Genomic DNA, 23,366 nt, shown 5'->3' with positions numbered 1-23,366 from the left:
GTATTAACAGCAAATCGTGGAAAGACAGCAAAAGTCTTGCAGTGGCTGTGAAAAGCAGCACTGAGGAATCTGGGATATCAGGAAAGAACAGCAGGGCTGTGAGCCTGAGCAGCAGAAAGAAGGATGCAAGGTGACTTCAGGCTCACATCTGTATAACCCTGGGCATTTCAAATGTGTCATCATGGATCAGGCGAGGAGAAGCAAAGTAAATTCAGCCCACAAAAAACTAGCTGCTCATTCCCTGCACACCCAGGAAAAATCCTTCTGTTTGGGATCTGTGCTGCCATGGTGATTTCAGGCTGATGGAGACATCTCCTGATGGGCACACCTGGAAAAAGGCTCTGACCCTGCTGGCAAAGTCCTGTCAGCTCTGGAGGTCCCTGCACATATCTGGCTTCCTGCTTGTCTCAGGTGTAGCTGGGTGTGAATTCTATTGCCATCTGTCAGAGCTGGGGCAGTTCTCTGCTGTTCATGGGGCACTTTATCTCTCCCACAGCCAATCCTCCCTCCAGGAGATATTTACTGTTATTGGATCATTAATTATTAATTATCTTCTGTTCATGGTCAGTGAGTGTCCCTGCATGGCTGAGAAAATTCCATCATCCCATGGGGAGCTGCTCCGCCCAGGGAAGGAGCCAAGAATTCCTACCTGGATACAATCTGACTCCTGCAGCACCACAGCAGCCTTTCTTCCCCACTGCATTCCCAGAGGAAGCCCAGGCCCATCCCCACCAGCCCTGGAGCTTCAGAGGAAAACTCCAGCCTTGTGCAGGATCCCTGCTCCAGCAGAAGCACAGCTGGCACTGCAGGAGGGCTGAGCCACCATGGGATGGGACTGCTGCCACCTCCCTGACCCACAGGCTGCCAGGGCCTGCTGTGACTCAGGCAGGGGTTTGGTTTTGTTTGTTCTATTGCATTTGTATTTTTAGTTTTCCTAGTGAAGAACTGTTATTCCTACTCCCACAGCTTTGCCTGAGAGCCTTTTAATTTCAAAATTATAATAATTCATAGGGAGGGGGGTTACATTTTCCATTCCAGGGGAGGCTCCTGCATTCCTTAAGCAGACACCTGGCTTTTCCAACCAAGACACTGCTCTTCACACCCATCCTCCACTGAAAACCTCCAGGAAAAGGCTGTTCATTGCCAGGCTCGTCTGAGGGTCGGGCATAAAACACCATTTCCCTCACGATGGGGAAGGTTTTGAGTCAAAGGGAAGGATGATCCTGGGCAGAGGTGGAAGTTTCAGTGTGGAATGTCTGCAAGGCTGTGCTTGTAACCTGCCTCACCCTGAGATCAGCCAGGAACTCCCCTGCTGCTTCCCTACAGTATCTGCACACAAACAAGACTTGTGTTCTCTCTTTCCTACAGTTTGGGGGAAAAAAACCAAAACCATTTCTATTTTTAAAACCTGAAAAATGCCTCAGTGCATTAACAGTCTTCTGTACAAAAGCAAAGACTGTCTAAAGATACAGAAAAACAAAGGATTAGACAAAGGTAAACAGTTGTGATGTCTTTGACTATGAAATAGCAGCTAATGGTTACATTTTTATAATTTCTTAAGCCCTTTACCATATGTATAACTTAATTTGCCTTGTACAGACACAGAAAAAGCTTCCATTTTCCTTCTCCTGATATTTTCTTTTCTTTTTTTTTAGGGCTTTGCCATTAAAGCTGCTTTAATCTTTGTAGATAAATCTTCAGGTTTTCAATTTTTTTTCTCTCTAAAGACTTCAGCTGTCTTAAGTCTTTACATTTCATTGTGTTTAAATATTTTAGACAATTTGAAGCCCTATTTATAAATGGATATCATTAAGATTAAGCTTTAATAAGTGCTAATCTTTCCCTCCAACCAGGGAGATAAAGCCTGTCTTAAACCTGAATGGCTTAAAAGGAGTTCAGTTTTTTATCCTCATAAAGTGAACAAATAAAACACTACCCAGCAGCTGTATTCACTGGAAATAATCCTCCCATTTATTACTGCAAAGTGCTTTTCCTTGGAGGTATCAGCCTGCTTTACCTTCAGATGTGCAGGTTACAGGTCACAGAGCCTGAAACGTGGTCATGAAACCTGAAAATCACCTTGCCTCACAGAAAACTCCCAACTTGGCTCCAATTTTGGATAGTTTTGGTCGAGTTTTGGGTCAAGCAGGGCCAATAAAGGCACTGTGTGTTTTTAGCTCAAGGCACAAATGAATAGCCTGGTCTGAACTGCACACCTCGAGGTGAACACTTCTCTTTTCATCAGGGAAATTCTGATGCTTGGAGGTGTTGAGTTCATTTCTGCCTGTGCTTGGCTGAGCCCAAGGTTTGTGATCAAACCAGGAGCTCTGGCTGAGCAAGGAAATCTTTTTTTTTTTTTTTCTTAATGAAAATGACTGAACATGGCAATATCATGTGTTGCTCAGGGAAGTGTAAATGAAAATTTTGGCAGTAAATCAAACCCTGCTTGGATTTTGCTCCCTAATGGACTTAATTAGTCCTCTCCTATCAACCAAAAGGGATGAAGCTGTCCAGGGTTTCTCTGAATTTAAATAGTTTTAATACTCCAAACCATCTTAAATGGGATCTGATGTGATGAAAGGTAAAACATCTTCATCTGATTGGTAGCTGTCATTCCAAATGTGCCTCTGCAGCCAAAAACGGGAGGAAGAGGGAAAACAAGGTTCTTGCTGTATGGACAAAATGCAACAAATAATTCACAACTAATAAGTAACACAATCTCCTCTTGAGGACTAAAAATACCCTGCTTTTATTGAAAGCGTATTTATTGAAAGTCATCAGGTAAGTAAAATAATGTTACCTCTATTTCTTGCCTGGTCGTAAGAACAGGCAGGTCCAGAGCAAATTGAAAGTTCATTTCCTGCAGATCCTGGTTTATGAGATTCTAAAACTGGCCTTTGGTAAATGGTCATGAAAGTGGAATTTGAACTGCGTGAAAGTTTGGGAAAAGTGATCAAAGGCAGCTTGGAAAAAATTAAATTATATTTCCTGATCATTCTTCATTTCCAGTATTAATCTAACTCATAGCCCTGCAAGCTCAGAAATTTTGATCTGGAACCTCACCTAAAGTCTGAAACAAATGTAAGGGATTGCAAATCAAAGCAGGAATGTGGGTTGGTACAAACCCCTAAAAGCCATTCTTGGTCAGTCCCTCAGTCACCTCTGTGCTCAGGAGTTCTTTCTAACAGTGGCTGTAAATACAGAGCTTCAAAAACAGTTAAAAAATATTTTAATATGGATGAAAAGCCCCACAAAGTTAATAAATCTGGTTCATTTTTGTCAGGAGCAGTATGAGAACAAAGGAAGAGAATGGCAACAGAAGGTTTATAACTTATAGTACAACTCCACCAGATGGATTTGAGTTGAATTTCAGTTTTTATTTTCTTTATAAATTTCAAGTTTACTTCCAATAAAAGTGACTCTGGGACAAATCAGGCAAGCACTGACTTCTTTGTGTGATCTACATTTGTGAAAGTTGATTGCAAAAATAGGGAATTGTGTTTATGAGAATCAGATCTTAGTAAATGAAACAAAAAAAAAATACAACTGGGCATTGGAGGAGGCACATAAAATGGCTGGAAGTTAAATAATCTAATTATAAATATGATTATGTAGAGAATGCCAGCATCAAACCCTGCATTACTTCATCTCCCATGCATGTAAATCTAAACCTCAACAAAACAGTTTCTTGATGCTCTTCCAGCTGAGGTCCTCCATCCAAAGGTCACAAAATCAGTATGAATCATTAAAGTTTGGGATGCTGAATGCCAAATTTTCTGCAGGAAATTATCTTACACCTAAAATCACATTTTTCCTAGCAGAAATGTCATAATTAAAAGTAATCTTGAGTATTGTAACATCATTTATGTAGAATAGTGTATTCTGCTTTCTTTGAAAAGAATAGATAAATATCCCATTTACAATGGGCTGCCTTTCAGTAAGGCATTATTATAGAATACTAAAACCTGTATTCATCTGGCTACGAAGAACATGATTTTCCTACAGGAAGAACATGTTGTAATGCTACAAAAGAATACTTCAGGCAAGGTCCAGAATACAGAATATTTTCATGTTGATTACACATTATGCAAACTACTTGAGTTCCTTCTCAAGATAAAAAAATCCATAAATCCATATGTGTTTCCACAGGCTCTCCACTCAAATTGCCTGTCAGAGTAAAAAAAAAATGTTGAAAACTGTGCTGTAACCAGGATGATGAAGGAAAATTTCTGCCAGACAGATTATATAGTGAAGAAAAACGGGTGTAAGTTATTGTGTGCCTCCTAGCCTGAATACATATGGGACAAATGCAAATTTGCCAAATGAAATACAGCTTAGAGTGCATAAATTTCAAAGAGATAATACTTTGTCCTTATTAAATCCTGGCTTGGATCATGGAGTGCTTTTTCCTGAAACTCCAGCTTTTCTGTGGAGGCTGTTTATCCCCTAAAGGAGCATCAATTACAAATAACGGTCAAGCCACCAAAGTTGGAAGGACAAGACTAGAAGCAAATAAACTGCAACAATATAACCGATAAAAACTCGAATATTGCTGTGCACTCCAGGTATCCTTTGAGGGGGAGGCATGGGAATTTGCATTTATTGGCACAGACACAAATAGCTGGTGTGGAAGAGCCCAGGTGTGATGCATGGATCTACAGCTGCACATCTCTACAGGGTGGGCATAAATCGAGCTTTTGTGAAAAATGAAAGATCACGAGGATGTTTAGCTCAGTGGGTCCTGAGCACTAAGTGAAGGTTAGTGTGGATAATGGGATAACTTGTAAAAAAAAGCCATTTGAAGCCTCCTCGTGCTCAGCGAGGTTGATTTAGATTTTAGCTACTTAAAGCACGGCACTAAGTGAGCGGGAAGAGCAGATTGCTTCCTCCAGAGTGGCGAATAAATGATAGGTTAAAGAGAAACCATAGAAAAGCGTGCGTTCAAAGACAAACGGGGATGTTTTGAGAAGTTCGGCAATAAAGGTCGGAATGAGACGGGAGGGGGCTCATTAAAAGGAGGGAGAGGGACTTTTTAGAAGGGCCTGGAGTGACAGGACAAGGGACAATGGTTTTGAACTGGTGGAGGGCAGGTTTAGGTAAGGAGGGAGCTGTCCCCTGTGAGGGCGGCGAGGCCCTGGCACAGCGCGCCCACAGCGGCCGCGGCTGCCCCATCCCTGGAAGTGTCCAAGGCCAGGCTGGGCGGGGCTGGCAGCAACAAGTGCAAGGGATCCCCGCCGTGGCAGAGGTGGCACTGGATAATCTTTAATGTCTCTTCCAAGCCAGCCTAATCCGCGGTTCTGTGAAAAACGAAGCTCTGCCCTCAGCCGAGCTCCGCGCCCCCGGCACGGAATCGTCTCTCTCCTTGTTCCCCCCACACAGCGGCGCCCAATGGCCGCTCCCGCGCTGCCATGGCAACGGCGCCGCGCTCGGGGACCGAGGGGCGGCGGGGCCGGGACCGCCACAGGGACCGGGACAGGAACAACGACAGCCCCCGGGACAGCGACAGCCCGCGCCGGGGGAGCCCTCAGCTCCCGTCCAGCGCCTCCTCAGCGCCGGTCGGGGGAGCCCTCAGCTCCCGTCCAGCGCCCCCTCAGCGCCGGCCGGGGGAGCCCTCAGCTCCCGTCCAGCGCCTCCTCAGCGCCGGTCGGGGGAGCCCTCAGCTCCCGTCCAGCGCCTCCTCAGCGCCGGTCGGGGGAGCCCTCAGCTCCCGTCCAGCGCCCCCTCAGCGCCGGTCGGGGGAGCCCTCAGCTCCCGTCCAGCGCCTCCTCAGCGCCGGCCGGGGGAGCCCTCAGCTCCCGTCCAGCGCCCCCTCAGCGCCGGCCGGGGGAGCCCTCAGCTCCCGTCCAGCGCCCCCTCAGCGCCGGCCGGGGGAGCCCTCAGCTCCCGTCCAGCGCCCCCTCAGCACCGGCCGGGGGAGCCCTCAGCTCCCGTCCAGCGCCCCCTCAGCACCGGCCGGGGGAGCCCTCAGCTCCCGTCCAGCGCCCCCTCAGCGCCGGCCGGGGGAGCCCTCAGCTCCCGTCCAGCGCCCCCTCAGCACCGGCCGGGGGAGCCCTCAGCTCCCGTCCAGCGCCTCCTCAGCACCGGTCGGGGGAGCCCTCAGCTCCCCCTCAGCCCCCGCCGGGGTGAGCCCTGCGAGTTCCCCTCCGGAGCCGAGGCTCCCGCCCGGCAGGCGCGTCCCTGCCGCAGCCCATGCCCAGGGAGGGCTGAGAGTACCCGGGGCACGTGTGAGTTGTGTAAATGCCCCCAGACTGTGCCCTGGCCACGCAGCTGCGGTTGTGCCGGCCCTGGCACTGCTCTCTTCATTGCCCCTCTCACGCCCCTCTCGTTTTAGGTTACAGTTCCTTTAGGGCAGTTCGTTCTTCCCTGCCCCGCTGAGTTTTCATCAGGCTTGAAAAGACCGGTAATGAAAGAAAGAAAAAAAAAAAACCCCAACAAACCCTAAACAACGCCACGCTTTACTGCGGGCCTTTTTACACCTTTATTCCCTGTGTGCCCTTGTGCTCTGCTGTTTCCCCAGAGCGCCCGTCGGGACCGAGTACAACCCGCAGACCCATCCCACATCGGGCCTTGAGAGGAGCTGAGAAGGCAAGTTCTGACTCTGCTGCCATTATCCACCTGTTGTTTGTCACCCCACCTGTTATTTATCACCTTGGCTGTTATTTATCACCTTATCTCTTATTTATCACCTTATCTCTTATTTATTACCCCACTTGCTTTTCCTCCTGCTCTGCTCGGGGCAGAGCTGCTGCAGCTCGCAGGGCAGTGACTGTATCTCCACAGTGTGGGTAAGAAGGTTTTTCTTTTGAGAAGCGTGCTTTGTAATGTGGGGTGGACTTTTTTTCTGGTTTTGGGGTTGGTTTTTTTGGTATGTGTGTGGTTTTTGGTTTTTTTTTTTCCTTTTTTTTTTTTCTTTTGTTTTTTTTGGGTTTTTTTTTCAGTAGACTCTGTGGAAAGGCTTACACCCTCCTGCTCACGGCCTTTGTGTTTGAAGTTATTTACAATACAGCTGAAATGACACTTCTTGGTTAAACAGTTGTAGTGTTTGACTATTTTTTTTTTCCCATAACTGCTGTAATTTTTTCCCTTAACTAAAAACCAAGCTGTTTCAAACCACCACGAGAGTGAAGATATGCAAAGCAAAGAAAAAAGTGTTGCGTTTGCAGAGTCACTAAGATAATGCATCTTTCCAAAGTGTGGTGAAATTGCAAAATATGGTAAAGGACTTAGGGAAAGTGGCATTTAGCTAGTTTCATGTTGTTTTCTTGATCTGACTTTATGTGTGTTGCAGAATATTACACATAGAGATGGGTAATTGGTTTAAAAATAGAAAATGGTTGGTGTCACAGGTGTTGGGGCATGGAGAATATGAATTTATTCTGAAAGGCTGGAATTATTTCAGCATACCTGAATTAAAGTCTCTGTGTAATTATATTCTTATATTTTTAATGTCATTCTTTTTCCTCTTTCTTTAAAGTAGTTAGCATAATATTAAGTGTTTGGAAGGACCAGAAGTCTCAGCTGATGTAGTTAACAGCAAATGGGTGAGGAGTGATGATAGACAAACTCTTTATTGCATTTGGAATAATTCTTCAAAGGAAATAATTTGGTTTGACGTATTTGTAAGTGGATGGAACTTGGTGCAGCATGAAATGCACATTCATGGGGTTGATAATGGGATGTGAGCTGTTGTGTGGACAGTAGTATCCCTTTGGATTTGATGGGTCTATTGATGTGAGCAAGCTGTTGGAATTTGCCCTGGTTAAACTCTTGCAGTGTGAAATAAACCCATCTTCAGCTGTCTGTAAATTACAAACCTGCCTTTAAATTGATTAAGAAGAGACTTGAGCTAAGCTGGGGTACAGGCTATGTGGAATTTGGGTTTATTTAGCTATGTTGTCTTTCAAGTTGACTCAAATTTTGTTTAGCCCGAACAGCAGTTTTTGGTTTGTTACTTTTAACTGTACATCCATTATCAGCACAGAGAAACCTGCTGGAATGATGAAATTTGAGTACCAGTGTGGCAGAGGAGCAGGCAGAAAGGATGTGGCTAATTAGTGCCTGATTTATTTATGTTGATGAGTTGCTGTAGTGTTTGCCTCGCTGGCAAATTGTGTTGCCTAGTAGAGAGAGAAGAGGGATTTATTAACAAAAACCAGACAGAAAGTAGGGACTCCTCTGTGTATTTAAATTCCAAGTCTGTTTCTGAGGAGTTTGGGATTGCCTTTGCTGCACTTCCCTGGCAGCTCTGAGGGCCCAGCTCAGGGATATTTCAGGGTGTGCATTTCCCCACGGGGTTTCTTTAACTTTGACTCTTCCAGTCTCAGTGTTTAACAGCTGTTTTCATCCCACACAGGGTTATGCTGTTCAATGAATTCCTGTGTTTTCTCTGAATAATTCAGGGGGTTGATCACTGTCTAACTCTATCCCGTTTCTACAGTTTGATGCTGGTTTTCCCCACCCAGTGTTCCTGAAACTTTGTAGGGCTTTTTATTTCTAATATTCTCACACGGCATCTCTGATATTACCACATTTTTAAGTTATCCCTTTAAATACTTGCTTTCAGTAGAATATGTTAAAGTCAACTTGTATAAATGGTATTTTTTTTATTAACTACTTTCTCTCATTGAGCTTGCTCAGCTGACCTGTGTCATTTGCCTCTGTTTTTACTATTAAATAACCTTTGGGCTCCTCAAATCCAGTGTGTGACCTCCTCCTGTCCAGCTGTGCTGGTCCTGCTAGCTCACATTAGCCAAGAGGAAAACTTTCTTCTATTTGAAATTAATAAAATCTTCTTTTATTGTGGAAAGTGATAAAGGAATAACTGTTTTGAAATGATGTTAGAATTGAGTGCTTGGGTTTTCTGACACACTAAGAAAGATGTTTTGTGCACAAATCTGATGCATTGTCAGCACTGAAATATTGCATTTTAGGTTCTGTGGCACCAGGTGTTTTAACTTCCACATGCCAGGGGGGTGTTAGGCCTCGTGGGTGGACATATTTGGACACATTTTATCTGTATTAATGCTCAAATTCAGGTTTACCTGTGAACAGGCACTTTTCCATTTGGGATCTTTCCAATCCTTTTCATTTCCTAGGTCCTGCTCTCCCCAGGAAGCTGAGATCCACAAGCTGCAGAAGAGTTTCCAAGAACCCTGGCAGCTGTAAGTCTCTGCACTGTCAACTTTTGTTTGTTTTTCCATTATTTCCAGCAGCAGCAGGAAATGCCCAGTTTTGCACTGAGCTGCAGTTATCCCACAAACATTCCAGCCCAGCAAGGCTCTGGATGTTCACCTTCAATTTAAACCCCCTGCTGTATGAATTTGCTTTTTGGAAGATTATTTTATTTTACAACCTGGATTTAAAAAAAAACCAAAACTATTCGAAATACTACTAAAGTCTTGAGAGGAAGGATTAACTCTGCTCTGTGAGTTATTGTGTTCCTTTGTATCAATTTGTCTGTGACAGAAGGAATTTATCTTCCCAAATCAAGTGAGATGGTTTGACTTCATAGCCATTGGTACAATTTTCTCCTTCTTGGTGCTTTCTATGGGTTTGGTTCAAGAAAGCTGTGTTTTAGTTAATATTAATCTGCTTGCACATGAACTTTAGGGAATTGCCCAAATGAAACAGCCAAGGAAATCTTTTCCCTGGTATCATAAATGTAATAAAAAAGGGGTTTTTTTCCCCCAGTTAAATTTAATTTTGAGTTGCTCTAGGGTTTTATTGGCACTTCATATAAACAAGTTTTGTGCTCCATTTCCCTCTATATATGAATATTTTTGGATGTGTAATGAGTTTTTTACTGTTTTATTTCAATCAAATTCCCATTTCAACAGGTTCCTAACTAAATCATTGAAATTCTCCTTTTTTTAGGAGAAGTTATACTGGGCATCATGAATATCAATGATTTTGTAATTCTCCCAGGCTCAAAAGCTGGAACCTCAGTGAGATTAAAAACAAAGTAAGTGCATTCAATCTGATTGGGATTGAGATGTGTTTTCCCAATTTTTAATAAATTTTAATGCAACATTAACTAGAAGAGTGGAAGAACAAGAAGAATCATAATGTGTTTCTTTTGTAGCATTTTCCCTATTCTTCTATCCACAAGCCTTTCTTTTCTCAGACTTTACTTCCTGATTAAGATAAAGGTTTTATAACTCTGTGTATCCACTGGATAATACAAGCATACTAAAGAAATCAGTGGATTGTTTATTTTAATATAATTAAACAGCAAACCTTTCAGAGTACAGACACAGCTGTATCAGTTTTTTGGTTGGAATTTGCGCTTGACTTGTCCTAAATTTTCCAGAGCTGTTTTCAGTCCTGCTGAGAGAATAAAGGAGGGACATGACTGAGAAATTTTCCAGCTTGTTTTTCTGCTTTAAGCTTCTTCAGGTACCTTACTGACTTCCAGGTGACAAATATTTCACTATTTCCTCCAGAACTGTCAAGGAATTGCAGTTGGAGAAAGCTCTGTTAGAAACAGAAAACAAAGAGATGGAGAGAAGATTATTGCAGCTGCAGTCAAACATGAGCAGAGAAAAAGAAGAGAGGCGGTAGGTTCAGTTTCTCTTTGGAAAAAAAAAGAATCCAATGAGATGCTCCCTCCACACCTCCAACTCCCCACATGGGATCTCATGTAAAGTTTGGAATTCACAATTATATTCAGTCTCCTCTCTCCAGTCTTTCTTCCCAATGTTAAACTTGCTTCCCTTTGACTTTGTTAATTTGAAACTCCCATATATTTGATCTGTTTTCCTCATTTATTCCCTCTTCTCCCTTTTTCCCCTGATTGGATTTGTCACCTTGGTTTTCAAGCAGGAGACAGAGTAGTTTCTCCTGCACCCTTGGTTATTTCTGATGTTTCTGCAGAGGATGCTATTGTTAATTTTGATCCCTTTTACATTTGTGTGGCCTCCCAGGGAGGCCTTTCCTGCATGCTGGCAAACAGTGCTTGGAACCAGGCACAGTGTAAAGAGGCAAATGCTGGGGTGCAGTTTAAATCTGAGTCACTCAGAATGGCGGCAAATTCCTGCAACACGTGCTTGCTTTTCCTTGAGTTTCTGCCTGCTGTGTTTGTCCCTGGGACTGCAAATGCCTTGGATTTGGATCCCTTGGTGCTGCTGAGCTGTTGGCAGCTCTGCGAGCCCTGCCCTGAGCTGCTGGGGCAGTGTTTTCCAGGGGATGTGTGGCACTTTTGTCTCCATGCTCTTCTGTTTTTTGTTCTCAAGGCCCTGCACCTGCAGCCCCTGATAGGGTTGCTGTGCTGAGCTCCAAGGACAGGAGGCTTTGGCATTTGCACCACTGCAATCATGGAGTGGTTTGGGCTGGAAAGGATCGGAGAGTTCTGCATTTTTAGCAGGGCTGGATGTAGTCCTGCGGTAAACTGGGACAATGAAGGCTCACACAAAATGTACTTTTGTTTTTATTCTTCTGAAACCAACCTTTGAGAACTGATAAGATTTTTTTTTTAAGTTTAAAAACTTGGACCAATTTAATGGTTTAAAAATAAGTACTTTCTCACACATTTGTTGTATTTACTGCTTTTAAAGTGGACTTGAAGCAGATTTCAATGGAAGGGAGTATTTGTGTTTTGAGAAATTGATTGTCCTATACACAAAAATTTTATTTTTGTGATCTTTTGTTCATATGTAACAAGCTGAAAGAAAATGTTTGTGCTTCTCTCGTTTGCCAAAGGCTGAATTCTGAAGTTTTTTCTTGCCTTGGTTTGTAGGAAGTTAGGTGCTTACCATTGGAAATCTGGGCAGGCAGGACTAAGGACCCCCCAAACCCGAGCTGTGGCACAAAATAATGAAAACAGGAAGAAGGTAGGAAACCATTTTTGCTATTTAAAGTAAAACAAGATTTAGAACTGGATTTATGTTGCAGAACAGGAAAATTTCAAGTACCGTAAAACCAAAAGGTTAAGCCCCATCTGAGTAAAATTCCTGACCGCTTATTTTTTTCCATGCCAAGCTTGAGTCCCTTTGAGCTGGAGGAACATCAAGTTCTGTTTGGTTTCAGTTTCAATAAACAGCAAATTATCCCTGCTCCTACAGATTTAATCCTTCTGAGTGGCACTGGTAGTGGTGGAAGTCATCAGGAGCCTGTCCTTTGGCTGGCTGGTGCCCATGATGGATCTGAAATACTGAAAGGCTTTGGGTGAAACTTTGAGTGCAAATTCTGTCTTCCCAGATAAAATACACCACAGTTAAAGTCTTTTCTTTAACTCAGTTATATTGACTCTTGTTCTCCGACATCCTTGCTCAGACCTAAAAGAAGGGATGTAGAACTTTCCTGCTAAATCTTTGAAAAATCTGTTTTCTTTTCAGTATGTACAAATGGGGTACTTATCATCTTTTGAAAAAGTCTGTAGCAGTTTTTTTTAAACGGGCAGAAAATGAGAACTCAATAAAATTGCCTCCTTGTCTGTGAGAGGAGAGGATCAGAATGAAAAGGTTTTCTTTACCTACCTCTTTCCCTTCCCCCTTCTCTCACACAAGGAGCTGTTGCTGCTTCAAAGACTTGAGGTTTCAGCTGGGGTGGCTGAGGAGATGAACGGGGCAGAATTTTTAAAATGGCAAAATAAGGGGTGAGTGAGGGGCAGTGAGGCTGCAGGGTGAACTCTGCAGGGGAAAACTGAGGAGCAGAAATGCTGAAAATTATGAATTACTGGGATTTTAGATCATGGAAGGGTCACATGGGGAATGGTTCATGTCTGGGGAGGGAAACTGGTCCTGGGCTTCATGGCTGTCATGAGCACTACATGGGGTTTTCTCTTTAAATGCATGCACTGCTGTTTCCCTAAAAGCATTTTCATTCTGTACAAGTTACTCTTTAGTCATTAGCATTAGAACCTTATACACATATATGTAAATATTCTTTCCTCTAGCTTTCTCCAGAAAAAGTGAAGTTGCAAGTACTCAAGAAAGAGATTCAAGGTAAAGACATCTTTCTTAACCAAATAAAACTCAAACTTTGGATAGATTATTGCCTCTTAGAGGTTGCTGCAATTAAACAGTGAAGAAATCAAAGAGTGGAACACTGGATTAGTTGAGTTTTTTGGGATTTTTTTGTTTCAGAGCCAGTGAAAGAAACAGTTAAACTTGAAAGAGGAAATGTAGCTCATGAAAAATTGGGAGTGAAGGGGATGGCCTGTAGACCACCTGAAATTAAGGGTGGGCTGCTGGTAAGTAAATGGTTTAAAAATAACTGTCAATTGAATGTGTGTAGAATTTTTTTGTGTCAGTATGTAGACACACATTTTTCTTTCTCTCTCTGATAATTACTTAGTACCCATAAAGTAAAGAGAAATTTTACAGACTGATCTCCCTGGATGCAAGAAAACAGACTCAATGGTTCTGCTATCAGAACTGTGACCACTTCTTTAACTGGTAACAGTTAAAGAATTTTTTTAAACTGTGTTTTTTATTAACTTGCCCTATGTGGCCATGGCTGAAGGAGGCTGATCTCATCCTTAACTAAAGAACACTTCTCTGTGGTTAAAGTAAGATGTGTGGTTGCAGGCAAAGGGGCCAAAATTAAGTGGTCCACAAATGTTTTGTGATTTTAAATCCTTACATAAAGCCCAGGGCATGTGTTGAATTCTGACTGATTTCCAAGCTGGGACCTTGTTGGCTGTGTTAGAGTGGAAGTTTCTATTATCAAGTATGAAGTGATTTCAATTTAATAAGGGTATTTTTGCCTTTTAGCAAGTAGGAAATAGGAAACAAATAACAAATAGGAAACCCAGCCTCCAAAGTGTGGTGTAGCCTCATTCAACTTGATTCTAAAGTAATTTGTGTGAATTGCTAAGTTCCACTGTTGAATAAGAAAATAACATTTTTATTTTAAAAGGCATAATCTCTCTTAGAGAGATCCCCCTCCCCACCCTGTAATACATTATATGATTTATTTCCATTGTTTTATTAAACCAGTTGGAGCGGCTAACCCTCAAAAGGAACTGATATTTTGCGTGTGTCTTTGTAATGCTTTTCCTTGGGGGGAAAAACACGTGCGGATTTGGCATTTAAGATAACTTGCCAGCGATTTGGCTTCCGTGCTCCCAAATTCATTAGCGCTCACGGAACAAAGAACTCTGCACACTCCCAACGGCGCAGATCGCGCGTGTTTTGCTTTTTCCAGCGGTTTTTAGGGAGCGATCCCGGCCCCGGGGGCCGATCCCGGCCGGGCCCGGAGCGCCGGGGCGGCTGCAGCGCCGGGGATCGCCGCCCGAGGGCGCTGCGCCCCCGCGGGACGCTCCAGCCGTTCCGCATCCCGGAGCGCTCCCGCATCCCGGCGGATCCCCGGGCTGGCGGGGAGTGAGCCGGAGGAATAATGCGTCTGGAAATGCGTGCTGCTGCTGGGAATTGAACTGCGAGTCGCTCGAGTTGTTCCCTGCTGATCCCGTGCTCACACAGGGAACTTGGTGCCGTGCTCACCCTGCGTTGCAGTGGGAGGATCAGGGAATGACCTGGACGTGCAGGCACCGACACCTTTAAGAGCCACCGTTTATTGCTTGTGCAAGTCACAAGTGCCGCTGGATGTGCAACCAGTCCCCGGATCAGTTAAAGCAGCGAAGGGCAGGTGGAAAGAAGGGGTTGGGAAAACATCCCGATTGTGTAGGGGCTGCTGATGTTTGACTTCCGTCTTTCTACCTGTGCCTTTGCTGCTTTGTTGTAGTAAAAGCAGGTCCCTCACTTTGAGAATGTGTAGACAAAGAATCTTTCCCATAACTACATAAATTATTTCATGGTTTTGCTTGATAATAATTCAAGAGTTGGTAATGAAAACCTTTCACAGTAATTTTCTTTGTTCTCATAAATGTTGAAAAATCACTGAAGTCTGAGTTTAGGACTGTTTTTCTCCTTTTGTAGGTGTTTTCAGTCAATCTCATCAATTACAGCTTGGACTTCCCTGGACTGCTGTATTAATGGCTATTCCAGTTAGCCCCTTAAATGACCATTTTCCTCTTGCTGACCTTTCCAGATGTGCCCCTGTCCACTGGGAAGCTTCAATAAGCAGCTCTTTATTAGTGAAGCACATAGCTCATAAATTCCTTTAAATGAGACATGCTGCATTAAATGCCTCATTTAATCCCTCCTGTACATGTGATGTGGTGTCCATGGCTTTATATCCAAAACTTGGGATGTGGGTGTCCATGGCCACTGCTCTCTGATACCAGAAACCGTTAAAAGTAAGGAGTTTGTGTGTCTGGTAATAAAAACTTCTTTGTCTTTCTTATTTAGTTCTTGTTAGATCTTTGCAGTTAATTGTGAGCAAGATCACATAAAACGGGAGTGATCTTGATTACCAGGTAGCTCAGCTGAGCCCAGAAAAAAGTGAGTGCTGCAGTTCCACAGCTGACACTAAAAATGTTGCTGCTCCTCAGAAATACTTTATCAGTAATGTTGTGGAACTGATTTAGGAACCAGCTTCAGCCTGTGCAAGCCCTGGAAAGAAGGACAAAGGATTGCTGCTGAGTGGTGCCTTTGATGAGAAGGCATCTGCAAAGTCTTTTCAGGAAGCTTTGCTTCAGTGGAGAAAAGGTGGAAGTGATCCTGGAGGAGATCTGTGTGCCAGCGAGGTCCCATCAGGTATGGTTTGTTCTGTTTTGATGGCATTTTAAATACAATAGGAGCCATTTGGGGGAGTTAGATTAGTGAAGGCAGATACTATATGAAGCTAAGAAAACCCATTTTATTTTTTCTCCGTGTGCCTTTATTAATAACAACCATCTCTGAAGGCTTTTTTTAATGATATGTTTAGCTCAGTTTTTGTAATGATCTCTGGCAGTGGCCAGGCTGTCCAGCCCATGTCCCTGTACCCTCCCATGGCTTTGTGTCTCACGTGGCACTTCAGCATGAGCTGCAATGCTCTAACATAAGACCAGTTTTAAACTGAGGCAAGGAATGTGCAGGGCTCAGGATTTTGTGTGTTCTAGCTAAGTACATTTTCTGCTTGTCTTCCACAGGCTCTTAATATTTCTTTGTCCCAATGAAAAGCTGCAATCAGCTGAAGTATGCAGGGAAAAATATGGAAAATTCCTCTGGTCTGATTGAATTTGTGCAAATCCAATCTGTATCTTGTTCCTCTAGTCCACGGATGGTGGTTTTTCTCTGTGGCTTTTTGTACAAAATAATAGTAAACTGATTTTTTTTTCCTTTTTTTCTTCTTTTCTGTGGGTGGAGTCATGGATTTCCATCCCCCCACTCCTATGGCTCCAGTGTGCAATCTGTAATAAATGAGTTTTTATGGCTGCCCCCATTACTGCCTGTGTTGTGTAAATATAATATTGCTGGCCATTTAAATTTTGGAGTTATACAAAGACTGAACTAAGCACAGACCCAAAATGTGTTGTTCATTCAAGAATAATGTAGGTAAAGAGCACATTTACAAGCCTAAAGAGCTGTATTTTAAAAATAATTCTGACAGAAGCTGTGGGGAATTGTGAGGTACAGACCAATGTTACTGCTCTGAAGGAACCCATCCACGTGGAATTCCAGAAGGATGGCCTGAGCTACATGGAGAAACTCCTGCTGAAGAAATACAGAAGGTATTGTTGCATTTGCTGCTCCTAATGAAAGAATTCAGAAATACTGAATTAACAAAAATCCAGATGAAACTTTTAAAATATTAGATATGTTATCAAGAGTTAAGGGGAGTGTATACAGGGAGCTTTATTTTAATGAAATAATGATTATAACCAGACTTGATCACTTGATAGTTCAGAAATCCTGCAGAGGGAGTACTTAGAGGGATTCTCTTTGCTATCAGCTTATTGTAGAATTTGAAGACTGGTCATGATATTTGGTTACTTGATTTTGGGAAATTTGCTACAGGGGTTTTATAGAGAAAAGGAATTTTCAGATTTCTTTTGTGGACGTTGCAGAATTGTTTTATGAGTTCTTGAGAAGCAAAGTCACCTCAATGAAGGTAGGAGGAGTCAGTTAATGCTGCTGCAGTAAATAGGCTGGTAGGGTTTTTCCTTTTTTCTTTTTGTGATATATTAAAAAAAATACAACTTTTTAAGATTGATTTTTATATTTTTCCTGTTTCAGAACTCCAGCGGATCAATTTTTTGCAAGTTACATGAAAGATTCAAGGCCTGTGCAAGCCTTGAGTGTTCAAAAAGCTGGGGCTGGAGGAGGGGGACAAGGAGATGATGATGATGACATTGAGGAGTTAACAGGTGCAACAGATTTGTTTATTCAATCTAAAATACCTTTTCCTTGAGATTTCTTTTCTGATTGCTGAGCATTTCCCCTCTTAACCAGTGTGCAAAAAGCAGCAATAATAAAAGGAGAAATGTGTGTTTTTTCATAATGAATAAAAATATTTCAATTTGAGTCTGTTTCGAACAGGAAAACTGAAATGCATGGAATTATTTATATTTCACAGATGAAGAGGTGAAGAAATACTGGGCATCTATTTATGGAGCTGAAGAATCCAACACTGTTTCTGAAAATGCAGAGTCCTCTTTGAAAATTGAGTTCCTTGATGATGTGAGTACTGATAAAGGACTTAATGAGTCTCAACAATGAACTGATTTCAGGTCTTGATCTGTTAAATGTTGAAAGTAGCAACAGTTACATAACTTCCAATAAGGAAGAATACTGGTGCATTGTTTGCTTTCCATACAAATGTGGAAAATTGATCATTCCAAAAGTCCCCGGTACTTTTTTCTGTTGTGTTCAGGGACCTGCACTGTATGGGATTTATACACAGATCAAGTCTGGCAGCTTTTCAGCACTTGTAAATTTTTTTGTTTATTTAAAAAATTTTAATCTGTTGCTGAGTGTGGGTCTCTTTCTTTTTTTTATTCAATCTCAGAGTGAGAACTTGGAAGAATCTTCAGACTCTTCAGTGGAGGAAACTGGAAATGTGGGGATGAATAAGCAAGGAAAAACTGACCCACTGGAGTGTGGAAGGTATCAGAAATGCAGAGATTGTGGGAAAGGAAGTAATCCCAAGTTTGGTGTTAGCTCCTAAGAAATGGAGGCCTTTCTTTGCAGGCAGTTACATTTGTGTTAAGTGTACACTCTTTTAAAGCCACTAAGGAATATTAATTGTCTGTAACTAGAGAGGCATCACTTTGAAAACCTAACACATATGGGTAAGATGCATTTCTTTGCATTTGCCTGTCCTGAATTTTAGTGAAATTCTCTTTTCTGAGCTCATACCTCGCGGGAGCTCACGTACAGATTTTACCTTGGATCAGTGCTGTGCACATTGAAGATACTCTTCTTTACCTAACCTTGTAATTCCAGACAAAAACAATAACTGATACATCTGCAGTTCTTCTGATCTCCCAACATTTATTGGATTAACTGTGACCTGGATTGCTTTTTTGTATCCTTCTGGTCTTTTCCCCTCCTCTATCAAAGCTCAGCATTTGCAGACCAGAACAACACAGAACCAGCCCCTTACAAAAGAAATGGGTATAGTGGAAAAGTCTTCTTTCCATTTAACTTCCTCAGCTGAAACTTAATAGTTTTTACTTTTTCCTCTCAACAGAAATCCTGTTTCTCCTGAAGAAATTTCTCAAGGTAAATGTGAAAATTTCTTTGTTGAAAATACGTAAATATGTTCAGTTTATCATTCTTGTATGGGTTGGGGCAGTCAACTACAGTGGGCCGAAAAATAATTAAAGGTCATTAAATTATGTCCCATTCTCTGGGCTATCACAATTTGATTTGATTACAGTTTGATGGACTGGGATAAACATGTATAGCAAAGGAAACCAACTTACAGAATCATTCATACAGCCTGGTAGGATGGATTTCAAACCTTATGATGCTTTTAAGGAAACTTTATTAAATTTCCACAATTGCCTTTCTTTAGCTTTAATGGCACTTTTATATTTTAAGTTCATGAAGAAAACATAGTGGACTTTGCAGGTTATAATTAATATTCATTACACGTATTGCTATTTTCATGATTCTGTTGTACTCCTATAGAAAAACTGATTGTCTGCAGTGATCTTGAAATAAATGCAGTGCAGGAGGAGAGTGTTGAACCAAAGGCTGGGAGAAGATCACTGAGCTCCTGTGAACTTCCTGAGGAGATCTCTGACCCCACAAAAGGAGTGAGCAAGGATCTCATTGGGGCTAGACTGAAGAGCAGCAGAGATCTCCTGGAGGCAGAACTGCAGGAGAGCAGGAGGGAGCCCCAAGAACTGGGCAGGGTCTGCAACAGTCAGAGCTTGGTCTTGCCTGTGGTGACAAAATCTTCAGCAGTAAGTTATGATGTCTTTAATTGCTAAATAGGTTGGGGATGTTGCTTTATCTGCTTTAGGTTTAGGGGATTGTCACTGCCTGCCATATTTGATATGTAGGGGATGAAAGGCTCCACTTTGTGGTGCCAGTTTTCTGTTAATGTTCAAAAAAAAGGAAAAGAGAACAAACTGTCTCAGACATAAAGGGTGTTAGAGGAGCAGCTCTTCCCTTGTTTGTATTAACAGTACTTCACCTCTTGTCTGAATGACCAAAAAATGGTTCTCTGTCTTATCCAACAAATTATTCAGATCCTCATTTGCTGAAAATAAAATCAAAAGCAAAAGCAAAAAAAAAAAAAAAAAGAAAAGGTTGGGACATTGATTTGGAGACATTGTTAAACAGTGATCACCTTCCTTTATGTGCCCAAAAATGAACACAAAGAAAATCTGCTTTTCATGTCCCTAGTGAAAGAACAGACTCAAACTCTCACAAAATGAGAAGTTTTTAGTATTTTAAAGCGTATCTTGAGCAAAAACATCATCCTCATGAATATCTATTACAGCTGGCTGTCAAAATCAGTCAGTGTTCTATGAAAAGAGCATTTTATTAATCTTAACTTGCAGGGACAATTTATAAAGTTTGCTGTTTGTAATCTCTGTTTTATTCAAGTTGCAGGATGTAGCCAAAAGACAGAAATGTGGTTCTGCATCATATCAGGGACTTGAAGGTTTCTTTGTTGTAGGTGTAAACCCTAAACAAGAAAAGCTGGAGGCACCTTCTTCCCTGGCTGCTGCCTCCAGCCCTAGGGACAGGAAAGTCCCTTTTCTAGGTACTGTTGTGTGAATAAATCCTCCAAGTTATACATATTTATCATCTTTTTCCAGTTCCCTTCCACCCAGCTTGCTTTCAGAGTCACTTCAGGGTGACAGTTATGCCACAGAAGTGGTGCTGGGCAAGGATAAAATAAACTCCCTACTTTGAGGCAATCTAGTGCCATAAATTTAATCTTTATAATTGTAATTAAACTGTAGATGATGGTATATAATATTGTGTAAAATGTAAAAAATATAATATAAATAGAATTATTTATGTAAATAGATCCCCTGAGGATAGAGTTCCATGAGGTTCCTATTGCTTTTCATGGTGTATATGAGGCCACAAGTGAACATCATTAATTTGATTAAATATCTCACTTGAAATCAGGCTTTTAGTCTGTTATATATAACAGTTATATATCTGTATATAATTTTTTATCTGTAAAATTCACACATTAAATGCAGCAAAAATAGGAAGAGTAAATGCATCTTAACAGGAAACCTGCAAATAATTTCCTCTAATAAACTTGGGTTTCAGGAGAAGGGCTGTGGGTTTCTGAGAGGAGCCAAAGTGAATATGCTGATGACTCTGTAGTTCGAGGTGTCTTGGAAAGTCAGCTGAGCAGAGCTGCAAATGCTTTCCAGGCTCAGAGTCAACTTTCTCATCTGATGGCAGCATGGATGCCATGGCCAGGTAGGGACAGCCACAGTTCTGAGCTCCTAATTAGGTTAATTTTAAATGTGTAAAATGGAGACATTTTGAATGTTGAATTTGTCATTTTTATATCTTCATTTGTATTTGGTTTTTTTTTTTTTGAATAGGCTTTTTATTTTGGTTGGGTTTTTTGTGTATTTGTATTTTAGTGGGTTTTTTTGAATGAGTTTTGGAGTTTAACTCTTTTCAGCTATCACAAAAATTCTTTTTATTTAGCTTGGTTTCTGCTGCTGCCCTTTACTCCTCTCTTAGCTTGCTATTTAGAGAATACACCCTCTAGAAGAAGTTTCTGTATTTGTGTGTTGGTAGCCTCTGGTACAATTTGGGAGTGATCCAATAAAGGATTTCTTCCTGCTGGAGAAGCAAGTCTGATTAGATGAACTCTAAGAAACAGGGACACAAGTAATAACTCTATGTGCACTTTTATGTTACCTTTCTCAATTTCAACTGTCTCCATCCCAAGAAATGTAGCTCTACATTATTTCTCACATCATGAGCAGCCAGGTTGACATTTTAATTTAAATAATGTTGTGTGCAGAAATCGAAGCTGTCAATTTTGAATCCCAGGAAAATATTGGAAAGGGTCTATATTTTATTCATGTTAGCTTAAATTAAAAAAAAAAAAAGGAACCAAACTTTAGAGCTTTCTGCAATCATTCAGTGTCTCCCCTCACAAAAACTTGTGGCATTGTGCAGAATACCTAAATCATGTGTTTCTTTTCTGAAAGATACTTCTGAAGTACGAGGTGGTGAATTTATTGGTGTTTATAAAGAAGTTACAAATATATTGGAAAGTACAATTTTAATTTGTAGTGATAGTTTTCATTTGCTAGAGTTGGTTTGAGACTTCTAATGGCAAGTTTTTGTCAATATTTTGATTTTTTTTTTCCAAGCTGGTAGTGGTGATACTGCATCTCTCTGTTCATATTTGCTCCTAAGACATTTCAGGCCCTGAAAGTCATTCCAGCCTATCTTGTGAAGATGGAACCTCCTCCAGCAGAGCCATGGAGAAGAACTCTGGAAATGCAGATTTCCAGAACACCCTGGAGCTGAAAGACCACGACACATTTGATATTTTTGGGTAAATCAAACTTGCTGGCTGTGTTTTTATGACATTTTAGGTTATTCAAGTTGCCAACCATGTCAGAACTGAAATAATAACAGCCCCAACTCTCTAATTGTGCATTACCTGCTAATTACAAAAGTCAGCATGCCCTCTGTGTGGTGTCTTGGTGTTCTAAGCCCTTCTCAGGCAGCTCAGAGTCAGAACTGAGGGGTATATTTTGTTCTTTAGACTCTAAATGACAAATTTGAGGATTGTGGGTTTTTCAAAGCATTAGTGCTGAGATTTATGAAGTAAATCTCTTAAAAATCATCTGCATTCTTGGGTTGTGAGGTAGCTTTGAACAGCTGTCAGCAGGTGAGCTAAAAACTTCTAACTCTCCATATATTTGTTATTTTGCCTTGGACACTGAGGAGATGACTGGAGAAAAGGAAGTTCCTGAAGTTCTGTGGCTCACTGGTTTTTTACTGGGATCTCCTGACCAGCAGGAGTCAGAGGAGCACTGAAGGGAGCTCCATGCTGTGTGATTGGAGCTGGTTCAGAGGTTTGTGACAAAAACTGAGGGAAAAGCTGAATTACAGTAGCTTGTACTGACATCTCCAGTAAAAGCTTTTTTTTGTGCCTTTTAGCTCAACATATGTGAGCATATGTCAGCAAGGCTTAAAGCAGAGAACTTGGGGAATTGCAGGCACTGGAAATCACTGGGGTGTGTTTCTTTTAAGGGACTGGGAGGAAAGCCAAATGGATGCTGAGGAAGCAGTTCTGGAGGACAAACAGCAGGTTCTGGCATTGCAGTGAACATGGAAAACTCAGTTCAGTCTCCACCTTTGTATGGTCCAGAGCCAAGAAGATCAAGAGGTGTTTTAAGTTGTGCTCAAGACATCATTTACTATGGAATATTCTGTAAAGTTTTCATTAAAACTTCTTGAAAATACCTTGTTTTGGCTTTTTTTTTAATTATTATTACTATGAAGAAATAACAGAATAAAAGAAAACTTCTCTTGTGCTACCATTCTTTAGGATTGTTTTATTTATTGTTTTTAGTTCACTGTAAGTTTTCTTGCCTGCAGGTGGAATTTTTTGTCTCCAAATGTGGTTTTATGTGGCCAGGCTGGAAGGTGCCACACCAGGGGTATTAATGGCATAAATTGGGGTTTCTGTATGATCAGGTTTCTGGTGAGAAGCACAGGAGGAGTCTCTAAGGTCAAGTACACTTTGTCAGATGTTTTAGAAGGGACTTGCACCTTGCAGAATAGAATTTAACAGCTTTCCACTGTGCATTTAACTTCTCCTGCCACACTTCTAACTCCAGCAGGGAGCCCAGACCAGCAGCAAACCTCTGCTCAGAATCAATTGGGAGTGAATTCCCTTTCTTTCCCTGCTCCAAATTTCCAGTTCAGAGGGGTCTGTGTCCAGGCAAATCCAGCTGTGCTGTAAGTTACTGCCTTACAGGCCTTTGATAATTTAAAGAACAAAGAGGAAATGCAGTTAAAATCATCCTGGGTGGTTTGAATTTTAGCAAACAGCCCCAACTGTCCTTTTGAACTTGCTGTGTT

The 23,366-nt window shown here is 41.7% G+C and overlaps 1 protein-coding gene across 1 annotated transcript; it reads left to right on the top strand.

The window, feature by feature from the left end:
* The first annotated feature begins 8,517 nt into the window (after positions 1–8,517).
* Positions 8,518–22,744, top strand: ZBBX (zinc finger B-box domain containing). Its single transcript, XM_068200220.1, has 17 exons — positions 8,518–9,161; positions 9,874–9,961; positions 10,443–10,556; positions 11,735–11,828; positions 12,893–12,941; positions 13,083–13,189; positions 15,428–15,596; positions 16,435–16,555; positions 17,061–17,191; positions 17,401–17,504; positions 17,833–17,930; positions 18,517–18,548; positions 18,960–19,237; positions 19,887–20,046; positions 20,571–20,726; positions 21,687–21,828; positions 22,533–22,744. The coding sequence occupies exons 2-17, from the start codon at positions 9,894–9,896 to the stop codon at positions 22,606–22,608; spliced, it is 1,899 nt and encodes a 632-aa protein (XP_068056321.1). The 5' UTR covers positions 8,518–9,161; positions 9,874–9,893; the 3' UTR covers positions 22,609–22,744.
* The last annotated feature ends 622 nt before the right edge of the window (positions 22,745–23,366 follow it).

Source organism: Anomalospiza imberbis, chromosome 10 (assembly GCF_031753505.1).
Source record: "Anomalospiza imberbis isolate Cuckoo-Finch-1a 21T00152 chromosome 10, ASM3175350v1, whole genome shotgun sequence".
NCBI lineage: Eukaryota > Metazoa > Chordata > Aves > Passeriformes > Viduidae > Anomalospiza > Anomalospiza imberbis.
This window is presented reverse-complemented; position numbering and strand designations above follow the sequence as displayed.

Excerpts from the sequence above, each read along its gene's own strand:
- ZBBX (XM_068200220.1), top strand. The coding sequence starts at position 9,894 with ATGAATATCAATGATTTTGTAATTCTCCCAGGCTCAAAAGCTGGAACC. Across the intron at positions 20,047-20,570 it reads CAGGAAAGTCCCTTTTCTAG|GAGAAGGGCTGTGGGTTTCT; the intron begins GTACTGTTGTGT and ends CTTGGGTTTCAG. Across the intron at positions 20,727-21,686 it reads AGCATGGATGCCATGGCCAG|ACATTTCAGGCCCTGAAAGT; the intron begins GTAGGGACAGCC and ends TTTGCTCCTAAG.